Source organism: Plectropomus leopardus, chromosome 23, assembly GCF_026936395.1.
Source record: "Plectropomus leopardus strain MGB_pleo_1.0 chromosome 23, ASM2693639v1, whole genome shotgun sequence".
NCBI lineage: Eukaryota > Metazoa > Chordata > Actinopteri > Perciformes > Serranidae > Plectropomus > Plectropomus leopardus.
Window position 1 is genome coordinate 20,655,407 of NC_142198.1, and position 17,479 is coordinate 20,672,885.

Sequence of the window (17,479 nt, forward strand, 5' to 3'; positions counted from 1 at the left end):
CAAATCTGGCCCCCGATAAGGTGTCAGAAGGCCCTCCCTGACCATATAATTCACAATAAAAATAAAATGATGCACACTGGGAATTGTTTTTTAACCTTAAAGGTGCCAGAGTGGATAAAACAGCATTTAAATAGAGCTTGTTTATAAAAACAAAATACCCAGCACACCCAAACAGAGGTCCCAGCCCCTAACACCCTAGTAATGTCCTAAAATTGTAAAAACGTCCTGAAATCCTTGCAACATCCTAAAATCTGAGAAATGTCCTAAAATTTTAGAAATGTCATGAAATCATAGAAATTAACTAAAGTCTGTGAAACATGCTTAAAAGGTCAAATAAAATAAATAAATCTAGAAATTGTCTTGAAATCCTAGAAAAATCCTAAAATCCAAGAAATGTCCTAAAGTCCAATAAATGTCCTAAAATACTTGCCCCCCAAATTGCCCCCAAATCCTAGAACTGCTGTAAAACCCTAAAAACATCCTCAAGTCCTTGAAATGTCCTGGAATCCCAGAAACATATTAAAATCATAGAAAAGTCCCATAAGGTTAAAATAAATAAATAAACCTGAAAATCATCTTAAAATGCTAGAAACATCCTAAAATCCAACAAATTTCAGAAAATCCTAGAAATGTCCTAAAATCAGCTTTCCCCAAAATCCGAGAAATGTCCTAAAGTCCGAGAAATGTCCTGAATTGCCCCCAAATCCTAGAAATTTTCTAAAACCCTAAAAACATCCTCAAGTCCTAAAACCCAGAAACATCCTAAAATTATAGAAATGTCCCAACATCAGAGAAGTATCCTAAAATCCTAGAAACGTGTGTGGTGGCTGTGACTGGCCCCTGGCCTCTCATTTGCAAAACTGGCCCCCAAGTAAAGTAAGTGGAGTATCCCTGCTGTAATAGACACCATTAGTAGCAAGTGTTATACTTTGAAATCACAGTTGCACAGATTATATTTACTTTTGTGTATTTGAAACCAGTCGTGGTGTGTGAGGATTTAGATGAATGTTGCTATAGGAGAAGGAAAATCTGCCCTATCTTGTCTTTACCCGTGCACGAAACACGGGGGCTGTTTCTGCTGCTCCTTTTACCTCGTATTTACGGCTGCGGCAAAGCCTCGGCATGCACATTTCAACGTGCTCCGGGACGGTGACGTCATTTGTCCTGCTCGCGCTCTGAAGGCACGCGGCAGGCGGTGTGGAGGGCGAGGGGCTGTAAACAGTGCAGATGTAGGGCACATGCCTCTGTGCGAGGAACCATTACTACTCCTAATGGGAGCACGTTTACTGTGTCACAATCAGCATAAACAACAACATCAAAACTGCACGGTCTACTTCATAATATCATAATCAAGAATACAGCACTCAGTATCGTGCTTTTCTTCTTTTACTGCTGTTAGGATTATTTGTCCTCCTTTTTGGTCATGTTACAGTACAATAAACTATACGTAAAGTACATTTATAACACATCTGTATAGGTGGTATTGCGCTCTAATGTACAATCACTGCTGGAATAGTGGTATTTATACCTTTAAGGCCTGCTTAAATAAACTTGGCAAAAACACTGTGTAAAAAAGTACTGTCAAAGGCAACACCCTGCATTAAAAAACTTCACTTACTGGTCCAGTGTGAAGTATTTTGGGGCATCTATTTGCAGACATTTCTAATAAAGTGATTTATAGTGGGAAATAAGCTAAAATCCTATGTCCTAAAGTTCACGAAATGTCCTAAACTCATAAAAATGTTTTCAAATCCAAGATATGTCCTAAAATCCCAGAAATGTGCTACAATCCTAGTAATGTCCTAAAATTCAAGAAATGTCTTAAAATCCTAGAAAGGTCCTAAAATCCCCAAAATGTCCTGAAGTCTTAGAAATGTCCAAAAAATCCTAGAGATGTCCTAAAGTCCAAGAACTAAAACCCCAGACATGTCCTAATTTTGGAGAAATGTCCTAAAATCCAAGAAATGCATTTATAATCCTATAAGTGTCCGCAAATTTCACAAAATGTCCTAAAATCCTATAAATTTGGAAATAAATAAATAAATGTCCTAAAATAATAGAAATGTTTGAAAATCCTAGATACACAGCCTACTAAAATTCTAGAAATGTCCTAAAATCAGAGAAATGTGTTGTATTATACCAGTATTTTTGGTTATTGTGATGTCAATTTTTGGAGTAGCCATATACAGTATCTTCAAATGCTTTATATCTTTAAAATCTGTACCACCTTAGCTAAGAGGTTATGTAAGCCAGTAAACCAAAATAATTGATAAAAGTATTAAAATTATGTAATTAAGAAAAATACTAAAAAAAAAAAAAAATTAGGGGGAAAAAAAACATGCAATTTTGGACCCCACAGCACATCAAAGCATAAAAACAGGCATTGTAATGTAGTTTTTACTATTTTCCACTTGATGGCGTCATAAAATACATGCTATTTCCACCAGGTGCACTGTCACAACCAATGTTGTGCTAATCATTGACATATACATGGTATATTGATATTAATACATTTATTATGTTTTCTTGTCTAAAAACATAATGGCGTCATGACAAAAACCTGTCATAGAAAGGGTTGAAATGGAAAATCCTATAATCCTAGAAATGTCCTAAAATTATAGAAATATCCTGAAATCATAGAAATGCCCATAAATCCTATAAATATACTAAAAGCCAGGAGATACGTCCTCAAATCCTAGAAAAGTCCTAAAATAAATGTCCTAAAATGATTCTTTCATTAACAAATTGAACATTGAACTGAATACAAAGGCACCTTTCTTTAAACAAAAAAAAACTTTACTAAAAAAAATCAAATCCAGAGTTTAAAATGTAAATATAAGTATTAGTGTTTCCCCCAAACTCCCTTGTCTGAATGTATAATAATGATAATAATAATAATAATAATAATAATAATAATAATAATAATAATAACCTTTATTTGTATAGCACCTTTCATACATAAAATGCAGCTCAAGTGCTTGACATGGAAGGATGCTAAAAATTAAAACCCAACAATATATAGAGGTATATATTTATAAATAAAATAAAATAATATAAAATAAAATAAAAAGATAAAAATCAATATACAGCACATGGAAACCACGGGTCAGAGGGGGAAATAAATAAATAAACACAAATATGAAATTAAAATTAAACAATAAAGTTAAAACACTAAAAGTGCGTTAAAAAGCATAAAGCAAGTTATTGAGAAACAGCACCCACAGTATGTGCTAAAGGCAGATAAAAGTTGGTATTAATTAACAGCAGAAGCTCAGAAATGGGACCCTTTCTTTAGTGCTCACTGGTTTTCTCTGACTCTTTTGTTGCTGAGCGTGTTGTTGTGCTGCAGAAATACTCATCTGTGTGTAACATAATATTAAACATTTCCTGATGAATAATTGTATATTAATGTGGACTCAAATGACTGTGGAGAGGAGGGTGAGTGCATGTCAAAAAGACATTATTATATCATGCCTGGCTGCTTTGTGTTTCCATCTCCCTGGTTGCTTATTCATTTGTTTTACAGCATTTTATTGGTGGAGCTGCGCGGCGCCATCTGGTCATCAGCCTGGTGTTTGGCTCCAGCTACTGGCAGCTGCTTATGTGTCCACTTCATGTTTCAGTCAGACCACTTTACTGCACTGTCATGTTTACCTCTTTAGATGTCCCTAATTTAGAATATTAGGCAAGTGACAGTGGCTATTTTATATGCTGCAAACAAAAAAACAAAATTAAATATATGTCATGATCCACATGTGCGTGTACTTGACATCTGAATTCTAAAAAAAGATGCACAGAGGTCAGACATGTAAAATAATAATAATAATAATAATAATAATAATAATAATAATAATAATAATAATAATAATTTAACATGCAATTACAATTTTATTTGATTTTTTTGGCAGTTGATTTAAAAGATGATTTTTAAAAGAAAGCCTTTAAGAGTGTTTATAATAAACTGGTTAGATTTCTTTTTTTTTTAAAGAAAAGATGGACAAAAAATAATGAGAAACTTTTTGTTCTACACATGGCCTAAAAATTAAGTTTTAAGGAGAGAGATAGAGATTCTGTAAATAATACACAAAAAATGGGGAAAATATTCAGAAAATGTTATTATTATTATTATTATTATTATTATTATTATTATTATTATTATTATCATTATCATTATCATTATCATTATCATTATCATTATCATCATCATCATTATTATTATCATTATTTATTTATTTGTTGTTTTGTGTTTTTTTTTTTTAAAACTCTTTAAAGTGCTAAACTCTGCTGAAATTCTTTAACACTATATACATGTGCATTCTTTACTTTGCACTAAAATCTTGCATAGTGGATGCAGTGAGAGGAGCATAAATGTGTCCAGCAGAGGTCATCAGATTGGTGTCAGAGGACATGCAGGACTTAACTAATGCAGTGCAATTACAGCAAGGGTTTCCAATCTTAATTTATCTGTATAAAAGTAATTTTTCAAATTATTTGTGTTCAACAAGGGGAACATTTCATGACATGAATCATAATTACTGCATTTATACAAGCGGTAATACATTCTGAGAGATATTTTATACCTGACAAAATGACCTACTCCACATAGTTTATTCTGATGATTCATACCCGACAGCAGGACAGACACAAACTAGAAAAGTGCAAAGAAAGGAACCTCCAATAGCTGCAATTTGCCTTTCCCAAAACACATTTCACCAATATATATTACTGAAAGAATTACTGAAAGATTTCCAGTATTATGCACTTCATGAAATACAATACAGGCCTTTTTTTAAACAAAAAAAATCATATTCACTTCCTGAAATCTGCTCCACAGAAATTCTTTGTAGCTTTAGAGAACTGAGAAGGTGTCACAGGCCACAAATTGATGAGGGGGAAAAACTACATGTCATAGGTTTAATTTTTTCAGTGCAGGCAGAGGAGGAGGAGGAGGAGGAGGAGGAGGAGGAGGAGAGAGGCTGGAAAGTCCCGTCAGACTTCCAACATTTGTCTGCTGAGTTTGGACAATGAGCACAGTTAGCCACAACTCATCAGGGAGCAGGAAGCAGGGATGACAGAGGGTGGGAGAGTTCAGCAGGAGTCTCCAAACTCACCCCCTCCTCACCTTCAGGAAGCACCAGCCAGCTCATACACGTTTTTTTTTTTTTTAAACTGGTAGATTTGGGCATCAGGAACCTGGAGGAAACAGGTGCCCTCGGCTTCATTGTTTCCACAAAAGCAACCAAACACAAACTCTGGAAAATGGCGGGACAGATTTGACCGAACAGATGATTCATGGGTAGAAAATGCGTGTTAATGAGAGGAAGGAAGTTCAGGGAGGAGAAAGGCTGAAGGGTTGAAGTGTGACAGAGAGCTTAAACATGTGCCGAGCAACTGGTGAGCATTTTCATATGAGCAATATTCATTTTTTTATTGCTTTCAGATAAAAAGACATTTAAAGACATTAGTAGATTTAGGAAATGATTTCAAAAAAGCTGAGGAGAAAAAAAAACTAGGGACAAACAATATTTATAATTATCATTATTGCATATTTATTTATAAATTTTCAGGTAAAAAATTCTTGCAGATTTTTGGGGTTATTTCCCCTCATGTTTTCAAAGCAATCAAGCCAAAGCGTTTCAGAGGGTTAACCCTTTGAAACCTGGATTGATGTCTGTTTGGTTGAGGCCTTTCACAAGCATGTTAACCTCAGAAAATGTCAGAAAAAAAGGTCTGATTTCTTTTAAAGCTGCATGAGAGATTATTAGACTTTATTTTTTTAAAATACAACGAAAAACTTGGAAAAATGTCCAGAAAGCTATACTCTAAATTATACTATAAAAAATAGATTTTATTTTCATTGTTTAGGTAATTTTCTTTTTTTTTTTTTTTTTTTTAACTTTTTTAATTGTCATGTTATTTTCTTGCAACATTTCACTACATGTCTCTGAGTATATTTAATGAAACACTGACACCAAAGCTCCAATTCGTATAAAAATGATTTAATTTAGTACAAAACCATCTTTGTCCAGCAAATTAACTCATACAAACACAACTGTAATATTATTAACCAATTGCTTACAGTCATCTTCAATAAAATGTTCATGTTCAACTATATCATTAATTCCTCGTCTTTACCCTCAGTACAAGAAGTCCTTTGCCTGCTTGGACTATGACAACAGGTATCACAGGCTCCAGGCCTCAAGTTTAATATAAATCTGAGTTAAATATATATTTTCGAGGAAGCCAGATTTAATTTACTCCAAAATCGCCACCTCTCCTTCGTCAAACTTGCTTTATCTTCCATTCAAACCGTTCACAAACTTCCTCAAAATTCAGCATGTGCCAAAATATTTTACCTTTCTTTCCATGTCTCGTTCCCTTCTTTTCATCCCTTCACAAACCTTCAAAAACACTTCTCTTAACCATCATCTCCTAAAACCTGTTGATTCATGCTAATAATTACCTCCAAGCTCCAAACCTCATCCAACAACACGCCGATAAAAAAAAAAAAAAGTCTCTTTTCTCCAATTGGAATCTATTCTAATATTTTTATGTGATGTCCAAAATAACAAGTCTATTAAAATGTGTTAATAACCAGGTGCTAATAATTTAAAATCGCTGAAATTAATTCACCAAATTTGACATTTTCTCACAGATAGGATTTAGATATTCTCATTAACGTGGTCCGACGTCTTCAGCAGGCCTGCAGAATGGGCTGGTAGGGCTCGGTCAGGACCTTGTAGCGGATCTTGGTGTTGGTGACGGCCCCGTGTTTCTGCCGCAGGTGAAGACGCAGCTGACTCTTGTGGCGGAAGTGCAGGTCACACTTCTCACACTGCAGAACGAGAGGTCAACAGATTAAACATCCGTGGAAAGACATGATCTCCTGTGTGTTACTTTCTAAGTATCTGTTAAACGCCGCAGTAAATGCTGACATAGTACGTTTCTGCAAACCAAGGATATGCTACATTTCATGTGTTAAATTTGCATGTTTAATAAGTAGCAGCTATATGTTAAAACTTTATGCTTCAGGTTTTTATTTTCAATTTTATGATATTACAAAACTGCAGGTTTTAGCTAAAAAACCAAAACAGGTTAGAGATAGGAAAACGCCAGCTGTAAATGTGCTGTTAAAATATACCTGGGTTTGGTGCAATAAACATGGCTTAAAATGCCCTGACATGTTGAAAATGACCCGGTTTTGTCACAATAATCACAGCTGAAAATGTCCCAACATGTAGTTAAAAATTACAAGGTTTTGTCAGGACTGGAAATGTCCCAGCGTGTAGTTAAAAATACCCAGTTTTATCATAACAAACACAGCTGGAAATATCCTGATATGCTGTTTGAAATTACACAGTCTGTTGAAAAAAAAAACATGGCTGGAGATGTCCCAACCTTTTGTTAAAAAATACCCGGTTTTGTCTGAACAAACACAGCTGGAAATGACCCTACATGTTCTTAAAAATTTCCTGGTCTGTTACAACAAACACAACTAGAAAATTACCCCGTTTGTTGCAACATACACGCATGAAATTTCCCAACATGCTGTTGAAAAATATCTGGTTTTGTCACAATAAACACAGCTGAAAATGTCCTGACAGGTTGTTAAAAATTACAAGGTTTTATCACAACAAGCAGAATTGGAAATTTCCCAGTATGTGGTTAAAAATACCCAGTTCTGACACAAATAACACAGCTGCAAATGTCCTGACGTGCTGTTAAAAAATACCCCGTCTGTTGGAACAAACATGGCTGGAGATGTCCTGACCTACCGTTAAAAAATACCCAGTTTTGTCAAAACAAACACAGCTGGAAATGTCCCAATCTTAGTAAAAAAAACTGCAATAATCTAAACTGGAAATGTGCCCACGTGTTGTTAAAAATAATAATATCCATGCTTTGTAGAAACGTGCATCAGCAACATTTTCCTCTGGCGACTGTACTTTTTTTGTGTGATATATATAGCAATGATTAAACAGGAAAGCGTTTTCTGACTCACCGTGTAAGGCTTCTCTCCGGTGTGAATGCGCAGATGGCTCTTCAGGGTCTGCAGGTGGCGGAATCGGGTGCCACAGGTGTGACAGGGGTACGGTTTCTCCCCGGTATGGATCAGAACGTGGGCCCTCAGATGGGCAACCTAACAAGACCAACCAAACAGGTTTTTTTTTTAAATTTATGACGTTACTGTATATCACTGTTATAAAAAAAGAGGAAATGTTCTCTAACTGCACTTCCTCTCCCCTCAAACACATAGAGTTAACCCTCACCTGAACAAATCGTGCGCCGCAGGTGTCACAGCGGTACGGCTTCTCTCCAGAGTGGATGCGAGAGTGAGTCTTCAGGTTGGCGGGTCGGTTGAACTGGGCGCCGCACACGTTGCAGCGGTACGGCTTGTCACCTTCAGAGGCAAATGTGAGCGTCAAGTATTCGTTTTAAAAAGACAAAGAGGATGTGAAAGAGATTGTTTTTATAGCCTCACCTGGGCAGACAGTTTTGGTTCCTTGAAGGTTTCCCGAATAACAGAAAGGCACATAGTAGTTCTCACGTTTGATGACATGTTGGGCCGCTTCTGGATCAGTGGGGTGCAGGTTTGGGAAAACGGTGCAGGGTGAGACTGAATAAAGAGACAAAATACAAACGTGTTTGAAAAAGAAAATGTGTTAAAAAGTGAGATTTCTGCAGTAGGGAAGAGGTTTGCATTTACCTGCTCCCTCCTTGTGAGCGGGAGGTGCTGTCGGGTGATCCACAGAGGGCGGTGGCCCAAGGGGAGGGGCTCGGCCAGAAACCTCGTAGCAGGAGGCCTGCCCCTGTCTGATGAAGAGAGGCGCATGTTTCATATTTGCAAAAACTCAAGAAAATGATGCACATTTCTGCAAATCATGAAAATGTTACATTTGTAAGTTTAATATTAATGTTTTGAAAGTGACGCAGTACAAGAGCTGCCTTTTTTATGGCGTTTGTTGCAACAAAACTGGGTCTTTTTAGGGAAAAGTTGGGACATTTCCAGCTCTCTTTTACAGTGGAGATAGGTCATGAAAAGCATTTGTTTTTGCTAACCTACATTTCCTGCAAAGATAGTGCCACCAAAAGTGGTCTTTAAGACAAAACATGATTTTTTTCCTAACCATAACCTATTGGTTTTTGTGCCTAAACCTAACAACATGTTAACCAAAACGTCATTGAAACATAAATAAACGTAAAGTTTCAAGGTACCCACGACATAAGAAAGTACAAATGTAACATATTGGCGGTTTGCAGAAAATGTTAACATTATTTCTGGAGAGTGGGTTGCATTATTGAAGTTTACCTATCAATCTGACCGGGCACTTCTCCAGACCACGCCTCTGTTGCTTTGGGTGTCGGGCCCATCCTGTCAGGTGATGTGTGACTTTGCGGTTCCTCTATCTCTTCCTCCTTCACTGTGGTGGCTGCACAGAGAGGGTTGAGGACGATGTACTTGTACTTTTTCCAATTGCAAGCCTTCGGGTCGGGCGTGGCTTTGATATCGCTCTGGAGAAATAAAGAAAACCCAGTACAATGACAAGAATTTCAATGTAAAACAATACTTCTCAGTGTAAATATAGACTGTCTGTAATGCTGCTTGGTGAAAATGAGTCTTTTCAGGCTCCTTGTGTTTGTATGAAAATGGATAACTTTTAAAGGAACGTGTCTGGTTGTGTTTAGAAGCTTTTCTTGATGTTTTCAGGGTAGAAAGTGTCACTATTCTCCGTTAGTCATCCTCTAGCGGCACAGATTTGTGCAAAACTTAAGCGATATTTTCGGGATAAAACACAATTGCGAGATGACTGCATTTCAACCGAGGGATGTTACGCAACTTCTCCTCTGGGGATAACAATCCAGTAACCATGGCGATGGATGTTCAAAACATTAGCAGCTTTATTTGTATTGCAGCCACCGCACTAGCCGTCATTATTTCCAGTCGAAGGGGACATAGGCGTGTTCTGGAGCCTTAATGGAAAGGCGAGCCCCTTAAGCGTTTGAAGGGATTTCTGGGAGGTGATAGTTCACGATTTCACAGAGAAATTGTGGATTCAAAACTTCTGGATGATCCGCGCAACTTTTCAAGTGTTATGTGATGCAATAACAGCTCTTGTAGCTCCTGCTGCATCATGAGGGAGCCAGTTCCTACTGACAAGCACATAGCCGTAGCATCATGTGACCTAGAAAAGCCCAAAAAAGTGTTTCCATTGCTTTTTCAAATCACTTGAAATACCACCTCTTGCAAGCGTAAAAACATTTTGATAAATGGGAGTTTTTTCGATATTGATGTGCTTTCGTTAGGCGTATTTGATATTAGCAATTTAAATTTACGCAATTTTAGGGTTAATGGAAACCCGCCAAGTGATGGTGCAGAGACGCTGAGATGTGGACGAACCAAAAATGCTTTTTCTGATGCAGGTGTTAAAGGGAGTAAGCATTTCAGACAGAGGCTGCATACAGGTGTTCCAGTTCAGTCAGTATGAGGAAAGTAATATCTTTTTTGACCATTAAAGCATGCAAACATGTTCTAGGAAAGTCCAAAATACAACTATTAGAACCTGAAAATAAGCATAATGAAATCTTTAAACTCACCACAAAGTTTTTGTTGCACGTGTTGGATTCGGCCGGAGAGTTTGGCTGGCAGCTGGAGCGGGCGGGGCTGTCAGGAGAAGGGGTCGGGCTGCCCATGAGGGGCGACTCAGGCTCTCCTTTGAACTCCTTCGACCCGGACTGGCAGGTCGGGAAAGCCCCTGGCTTGAGAGAGCCCCCGACCTCCGCTGGGACCCTGCAGGAGAAACAAAGGAAGTGCTGTAATGAGCTAAACCTGTCGACAGACAAAAGGCACGCAAACGGCAGCAGCTGCACTTGTGATAATCTGTAAACAAAACCCCAAAGTCACGCCCGCATTTGGTTCATTTAAATCTCGTACCTTGTTGCTGGTGGGAGTAATCTCGGGGGGCCTGGATTGGGCAGGTCCCCTCCTTTGGGTGCCACAGAGGCGACGGACACCCTGGAGTCCAGCTCCAGTTGAGGGTGTCTTGCACTCTCCCTGCTGGAAAACAAAAAAACACTCATGAAAAACACTTTAAATCACATTTTTCATAATAAAAGTATTCATGATTCTTGAAATAATTTATCCCTCACCAGTGCCGCTGCATGAAATCCCGGCAGGTGTCGGCCACGTGGTCCATCTGCAGGTATGTCGCTACAGTGAGCACCCCGGGGACGGTGCTCGGGGTCAGAGGGAGGCGGGAGGTGTACATGAAGTCGAGCAGCAGGGAGACGCTGGAGGGGTCCAAGGTGTTGGGGAGGGACACGGTCATGAGCTGCTCCCCGCTGCTGCCACGCCCCTGAAGCAACATGCGGCGGGAATACAGCGAGTAGAAGAAGCCACTGAGAGGAGAGAGGGGAAGACAGAAATATGAGTTTAGCCCCTTTAAACCTGAGATAATTAGGTTGATCTCTTGAAAAGCATGGGAATAAGTTGCAAGCAAACTACCTAAAATATAACGAATGAAGTAAAAAATTAATCAATAAATAAATACATTTAGTAATACATATCAGTATAGTTGTCTGTACATTTTCCACTTTTTTTTTTTTTTTTTTACATTTTTATTAAGCAATAAGCAATTGAAACATAAGCATGTTGGTGTGATTTCTTTCAAAAACATGGGAAGAAGAAAATAAGCAGCAAAAGAAGAAATTAACCAAAAATTTGTTTAAAAATAAATAAATAAATAAATAAAAATAAAAATAGTAACAACAATTTTTAAAAAGAAGGATAAAGGAAAATAAAGTATGGACATGGAAAAAGTGGTAAAAAAAAATAATAATTCTGTAATGTGCAATTTTAAATAACAGATGAAAGGCAGAAATGGTGGAGAATGAATGGGACGAGTAAGACAATGGATGACCTCAGTGGAAAGCAGGAAAAAGGAGGACATGTGAAACTGAGAGAGCCAAAAAGCAACTGTGAGGTAACAACATGAAGAAAGTGACAAAAAATACAGAAAATCAGGTTAATATCAACCGAATAAATCCTTTGAAAACTGCATCAATCAGCACTGTTGTTGCGCTGGCCTTTGCACTGACCTGCAGGCCACGAGCACGGCACAGTGCGCCCGTAGGTGCACATTTCCAACAACCAGTGTGGTGTCAGTCAGGATGTTGCGGTGCCGGAGCTCGTTCAGGTTCAGCAGCACGTCGTTGGAGTGGCGTGTGAACTCCTTCACGTATCCCTCAGCCCTGTATCCCTCCAAAACCTCCATCCTCTGTGTCTGTGGAGAAGGCATCATATATGAAGCAACTGAGCACTTAATTTTATGTTTGCATGTTTAGATTTTCTTTAAAATCTAAAGCACAGTGAGTTACCTTTGTGTCTTTGATTAAATAAATAGACTGGAGTGTCCCAGACACATCTGTTAGGTGAGACCAGCTCCCTACTCGTACCTGCAGGAGGGAACAAGAAACATCCACTCTTTCATTAAGATGAACTCACATTATTGCAACATTATTGGAACATGCAGAGAAGTCGTGAATACTGAGAGCTCATCGAGACTTAAATGTTGCAAAAAAATCTTAAATGCAAGCCACTCCTACAAAAGAAATCAATTAGATTTAGATTTTTTTTTTTAAATTGAGGCACAGAAAGCTATGTAAAAAGTATAATAATTATTATTATCACAATTACATATTTATAGTAATTTTACAAAATTATGAGACTTTTTAAGGACATTTCCTTATGTTTTTAAGATTCTTTTTATTTTTGTTTGTTTTTATTTATTCATTTTACAGACTTCCAGGTAAATCTTCCCTTAAGTCCCTTTAGTAAGTCCCTTTAATCAGATTTCAAAGGGTTAATAATAATAATATGAAAATAGGAAAAAATTCTAGAAAACTATGTTTATAATTATAATTACAATTACTATTATTTTTGAAAAAAGCAAGGGAGAAATATCTGGGGAAAAAAAGTAAAAAGCAAGTGAAAAAGAATAATGATATTAATTATCACACCTATACATACAGGATAAATCAAGAAATCATTAACATTTCCGCTTAAAAACAAACAAATTATTCCTAAAAAAGCAGTCATCTGAGGATTAAAAAAAATAAAAAGACACTGAGAAAATAATTTTCCAGCTCACCCCGACCAGCAGGGACGAGAACCGGCGTGCACCGCGCTGGCGTCAAACCCCGCGGCTCAGTCTCTGGTCTGTAGTCAAAGCTGTGGAGCAGGGGCCCGGCCGCAGACTCCGCTGGCTCTGGTCTGTGAGCGCAGCCCGGAGGGAGGGAGCTCTTTATAACGTCGTGCAGGAAGCCCCCGTACTACCAGGGCTGCTCGTTTCCTCTTTCCTCAATGGCCCACGCGTACTCTGGAAGCAGCGCAGGAAAGGCCAGTATTTTTAGTGGCCCTATTAGTTTTTCTAAACCCCCATCGCTCCGTGCAAAGTAATGGCAGGAAAGCGTTGTGTGTTTTTGTGCCACGTTGAGAAAATATATACGAGGACCCTCCGGGACAGCGGTACGTGCCGGGCTGTCCAGGGGTAAGCCAGAGAGCATCAGTCTTCCCCCACCAACGCTTTCCGAGCCTCCAACCCTCTCCAGGACAGAGGAAGCTGCTCTGAGGAAACTGGAAGACCAACGCATTGTTTGATAAACAAGCTGGCCCTTATTGTAGAGTTTCTGTCTTATTAGGGGAGTTTTGAGCTTGCTCTGCTGATTGATTGATTGATTGATTGGTGCAGGAGTAGGTAACCTACTGCTCTGGAGATATGCAGCTCTTTAGCCGCTCTGCAGTGGCTCCATGAGAAATTAACATTATATAGATTTTTTTTAAAAATTGAAATAATACATTTAAATGTATTATTTTATTTTATTTTATTTTATTTTATTTTATTTTATTTTATTTTATTTTATTTATTGTTACTCTGATTTATTTATTTTTCATTTATTTAATAATTTATCTATCTAATAATTTTAGACCAAAAATAATTCTTACATTATTCAATTGTAAAAATCTGCGTCATACATGCATGCAACCCGCTCTCTTATAAGCAATAACTTTGTAGTGTAAAAAAGTACAAGAAAATGACCTGAAATTAGTTTATAAAATAGTAAAAAAGAAATAAAAAAAGGAAAATGATTAGAAAAAGTGCAAAAAAATATATATTTTTATTGTAAGTACGAACTTCATAGACATTTTCCCTAGTTTTTAAATCATTTTAAAAATCTACAGATTTCTTGCCATTTCTGGAACTTTTTTTTTACCTAGTTGCTCATCGCCCTTTTCCCATATTTTTACTAGAAATCACACTAGTTAGCTGAAGGCTCAAAGGTGTCAACACTTGTAAAAGGTATCTGAAAGCAGCACAAGAAAAGTCATGTTGCTCCAGGTTTCAAAGAGTTAAGTGGGCATTAGTAAGCGCTCCACAACAACAGTGTCCGGAAGCTTCTGGCCTGCTGCCCGAGAGCAGAGGCGTCGTGTTATGAGGACCGAAAAGGAAGGAAGCACGACCAAATCGATGGTTCTAGGTGGGAGACACCTTCTCCTGGTGCTGAAAAACAACCTCTGCACCGCCCCGGCTGAGAGAAATGCAGCCGACAGATGTGCAGGAACTGCAGCACACACACATCGACTGAAAGCATCCTGCAGAGCCGCTTAGAGACATGGATGAAAACGCCTGCGCAGGACATCCGTCAATAATATAGAGGAGACAAGGGAGGAGGAATGGAGGTGGAGGGGGTTAGTGGAGCGAGGGGACGAGGGCGCAGAGGTCACCAATGACTGAAAAACAAGCGGAAAGTCGCCTCATCCTCGCTGCAGTCCACACAGGAGCACGACGGCTAATTGAGGCGCCGCAAAAGTGAACTATGAACTGTATTTCCTTCACATCAAAGTATTTTACAGAAGGAGAAGAAGGAGGAGAGAAATCTTCAAGGCCGCCTGAACAAAAAAAAAAAACGATTATAATATGAAGCACGACAAAGGTTGATTCTTGAGGAGAAATTTGGGGCGCAGCCCTTTTTGGGTGTGGCTCTGTTGATAGTTTGATGTACAATTGAAAGATCTTTGTCCTCTTAATGTGATGGTTTTATGTTTATATTTTCCTCTGTGAGACCAAAGACTATTTTCTTACTATTTTCCAGACAGTAAATTCTGTTTTTTTGATGCAAAACAATTACAGAGACACAAAACAACCAAAAAAACAGACACAAAATGACCACAAAGAGATGCAAAACAAATACAAAGAGACACAAAACATCTGCAATGAGACATAAAATAACTACAAAGAGACATAAAACAACAACAAAAAAGACCCAAATAAACCTCTGAGGGACACAAAATGACCACAAAGAGATGCAAAACAATGACAAAGAAAAAACAAAACAACCAAAACCTAAAAAAGCCTAAATATGCCTCAAAGAGACACGAAATAACTGCAAAGCAAAAAACAAACAACCAAAAAAGACACAAATGTACCCCTAAAAGACAAAAAAATGACTCAAAAGACATTAAAACACAAAAACAAACAAACAAATAGAGACACAAGACCACAAAAAAAGATGCTGAAAAACTACTACTGAGTACTTTAACTACTAAAACTAAGAGATGCAAAACAACAATAAAACAAAATAGAGGTGAGTCAGCAGAAATCCGCCCATGTTTAAAATGTGCAAAAACAAATTTCCAAAAATTAATTTTGGCATTATGGGCTCCCATACAGGTCTTATCTTATTTTGAAAAGGTAAAATAATTTTATAGACATTAAATATAAACCTTTATTTTTAAAAAATCAAACATGCAATAAAAACAGACAACATGACCATGTTTGGACATAAGTCCTTTGAAAAATACGAGTCGGAAGTGAAGCGTTTGCATGTGGTGAGCAGCTTGTGCGCGTGTCCTTGTGCTTTTATTTGTTTGGATGGAGGTCGGATCGATTGTGTGCTTTGTTAAAGAAAAAAAAGGAAAAACCATAAAGGAAAACAACGATTAAGAAAACAGAGAGGGAGATGTGGGTCTCGGCGACTTCCAGGCATTGTGAGAGGAACGGATGAGGGGGGCGGCTGAGGAAAAGTGAGAACATTACTAAACAGGTTCACCAATGGGCGGAAGCCATTGGGTCCATCCCGTTGGTCGGCGAGGCTCGGACGCGCTCGTAGTGACTTCCTGCGTGTTAGCTCGTCCATCAGTGAGCATCAGCCGCACCACGACCCGGTTCTTTAGAAACTGCAGAACCATTCACCATCAAACTGCACTCTCAGATATATGACAAAAGCATAATAGGGTTCTTGTTCTTGTGTCTGTAGGAGAACCCTTTTTGGTGCCTCGTCCAACCTTTTATTAACTGGAACGTGTACATCTTCTAAGGGAGCTAACGAGAACCCAATCAGGGGATTCTACTGAGAACCCTTTTTATATTCCAAAAGCTTAATTAAGAACCCACCAGGGGATTCTACCGAGAACCTTTGCATATTACAAGGGTTTAACGTAGAACCTGCTCAGAAGGTTCTTTTAGAACCTTTTATATTCCAATGGTTTCATCTGGAACGCACTCAGGGGGTCCCACAGAGAACCCTTTTATATTCTAAGGGTTTCATCTAGAACCCACCCAGGGGATTCTAGCCAGAACCCTTTTATATTCCAAGGGTTCATCTCGGACCCACCCAGGGGATTCTGCTGAGATCCTTTTTTTATATTACAAGGCTTTCATCTAGAACCCACTCAGGAGGTTCGACCTCAAACCCTTTTTATTTTCCAAGGGTTTCGTCTAGAACCCGCCCAGGAGGTTTCACCGAAAAACACGTATATATTCTAAGGATATCATTTAGAACCCACAGAGGGCGGCTTTAAAATAGTAGTTTAATGCCTCACCCATAGAACTCTCTCCCACTAACCATGGTTCCAGTTCTCAATGGACCCTCTTACAGGCAACCATTGAAGAACCTGTTTTTCTAAAAGGCAAATGGTTCTTATTAAAACCTCAGCACTTCAGGATGATCCCTCTTAGAACCTTTATTTCTAAGAGCTCAAAGACCTTTCTGCAAATGAAGAACAAACTTTTTTTTGGAGAAATTCGACAAGGAAATTAAACATTTCAGCGAGTATTTATCAGCTGTCACTCCTCGTCAGACAGAACAAAGGCGGGGGTTCCCCGTCTCTTGTGGTTTCCTGATTGCCTGGACAGAATTGTTTATGTGATAACGAACGGGCTCAAGTTTTGACTCCGGTGACTCCCCCGGTTGGTGCCAAAGATGTTGATGGCCTCTGCAACAATAACAGATCTGCTCGTCTTCCTGTGGTCGCCCCGTGGACATATAAGGACAAACGGAGCCGCTGGAGGAAGCAGGGATATCCCAGGGAGCCGCCTCGGCCGTTTGTCCGCTTATTGGCACAGATAGAAAAAAACATAAATGATAAAGTTATGAAACTGTTTCTTTTGTGATTAGTTGTTGGCCTCCAACGTGATGCTGG

General features: G+C 38.5%; 1 protein-coding gene across 1 annotated transcript; it reads right to left on the bottom strand.

Annotated features, from left to right (window-relative positions):
• Window positions 1-5,978: 5,978 nt before the first annotated feature.
• Window positions 5,979-13,298, bottom strand: bcl6b (BCL6B transcription repressor). The gene is made up of 12 exons (XM_042512257.2): window positions 13,149-13,298; window positions 12,376-12,453; window positions 12,097-12,281; window positions 11,149-11,397; window positions 10,934-11,056; window positions 10,597-10,789; window positions 9,311-9,513; window positions 8,708-8,814; window positions 8,483-8,617; window positions 8,271-8,401; window positions 8,003-8,140; window positions 5,979-6,835 (listed from the first exon to the last, which is right to left on the bottom strand). Exons 3-12 carry the CDS (start codon window positions 12,270-12,272, stop codon window positions 6,695-6,697), a joined length of 1,596 nt encoding a protein of 531 aa, XP_042368191.2. The 5' UTR covers window positions 12,273-12,281; window positions 12,376-12,453; window positions 13,149-13,298; the 3' UTR covers window positions 5,979-6,694.
• Window positions 13,299-17,479: the final 4,181 nt, after the last annotated feature.

Coding starts and splice junctions, on each gene's coding strand:
- bcl6b (XM_042512257.2), bottom strand. CDS start 12,272: ATGGAGGTTTTGGAGGGATACAGGGCTGAGGGATACGTGAAGGAGTTC. Junction 11,398..12,096: donor GCCGTGCTCGTGGCCTGCAG/GTCAGTGCAAAG, acceptor CTCTCCTCTCAG/TGGCTTCTTCTACTCGCTGT. Junction 6,836..8,002: donor CCGGAGAGAAGCCTTACACG/GTGAGTCAGAAA, acceptor CTCGTTCTGCAG/TGTGAGAAGTGTGACCTGCA.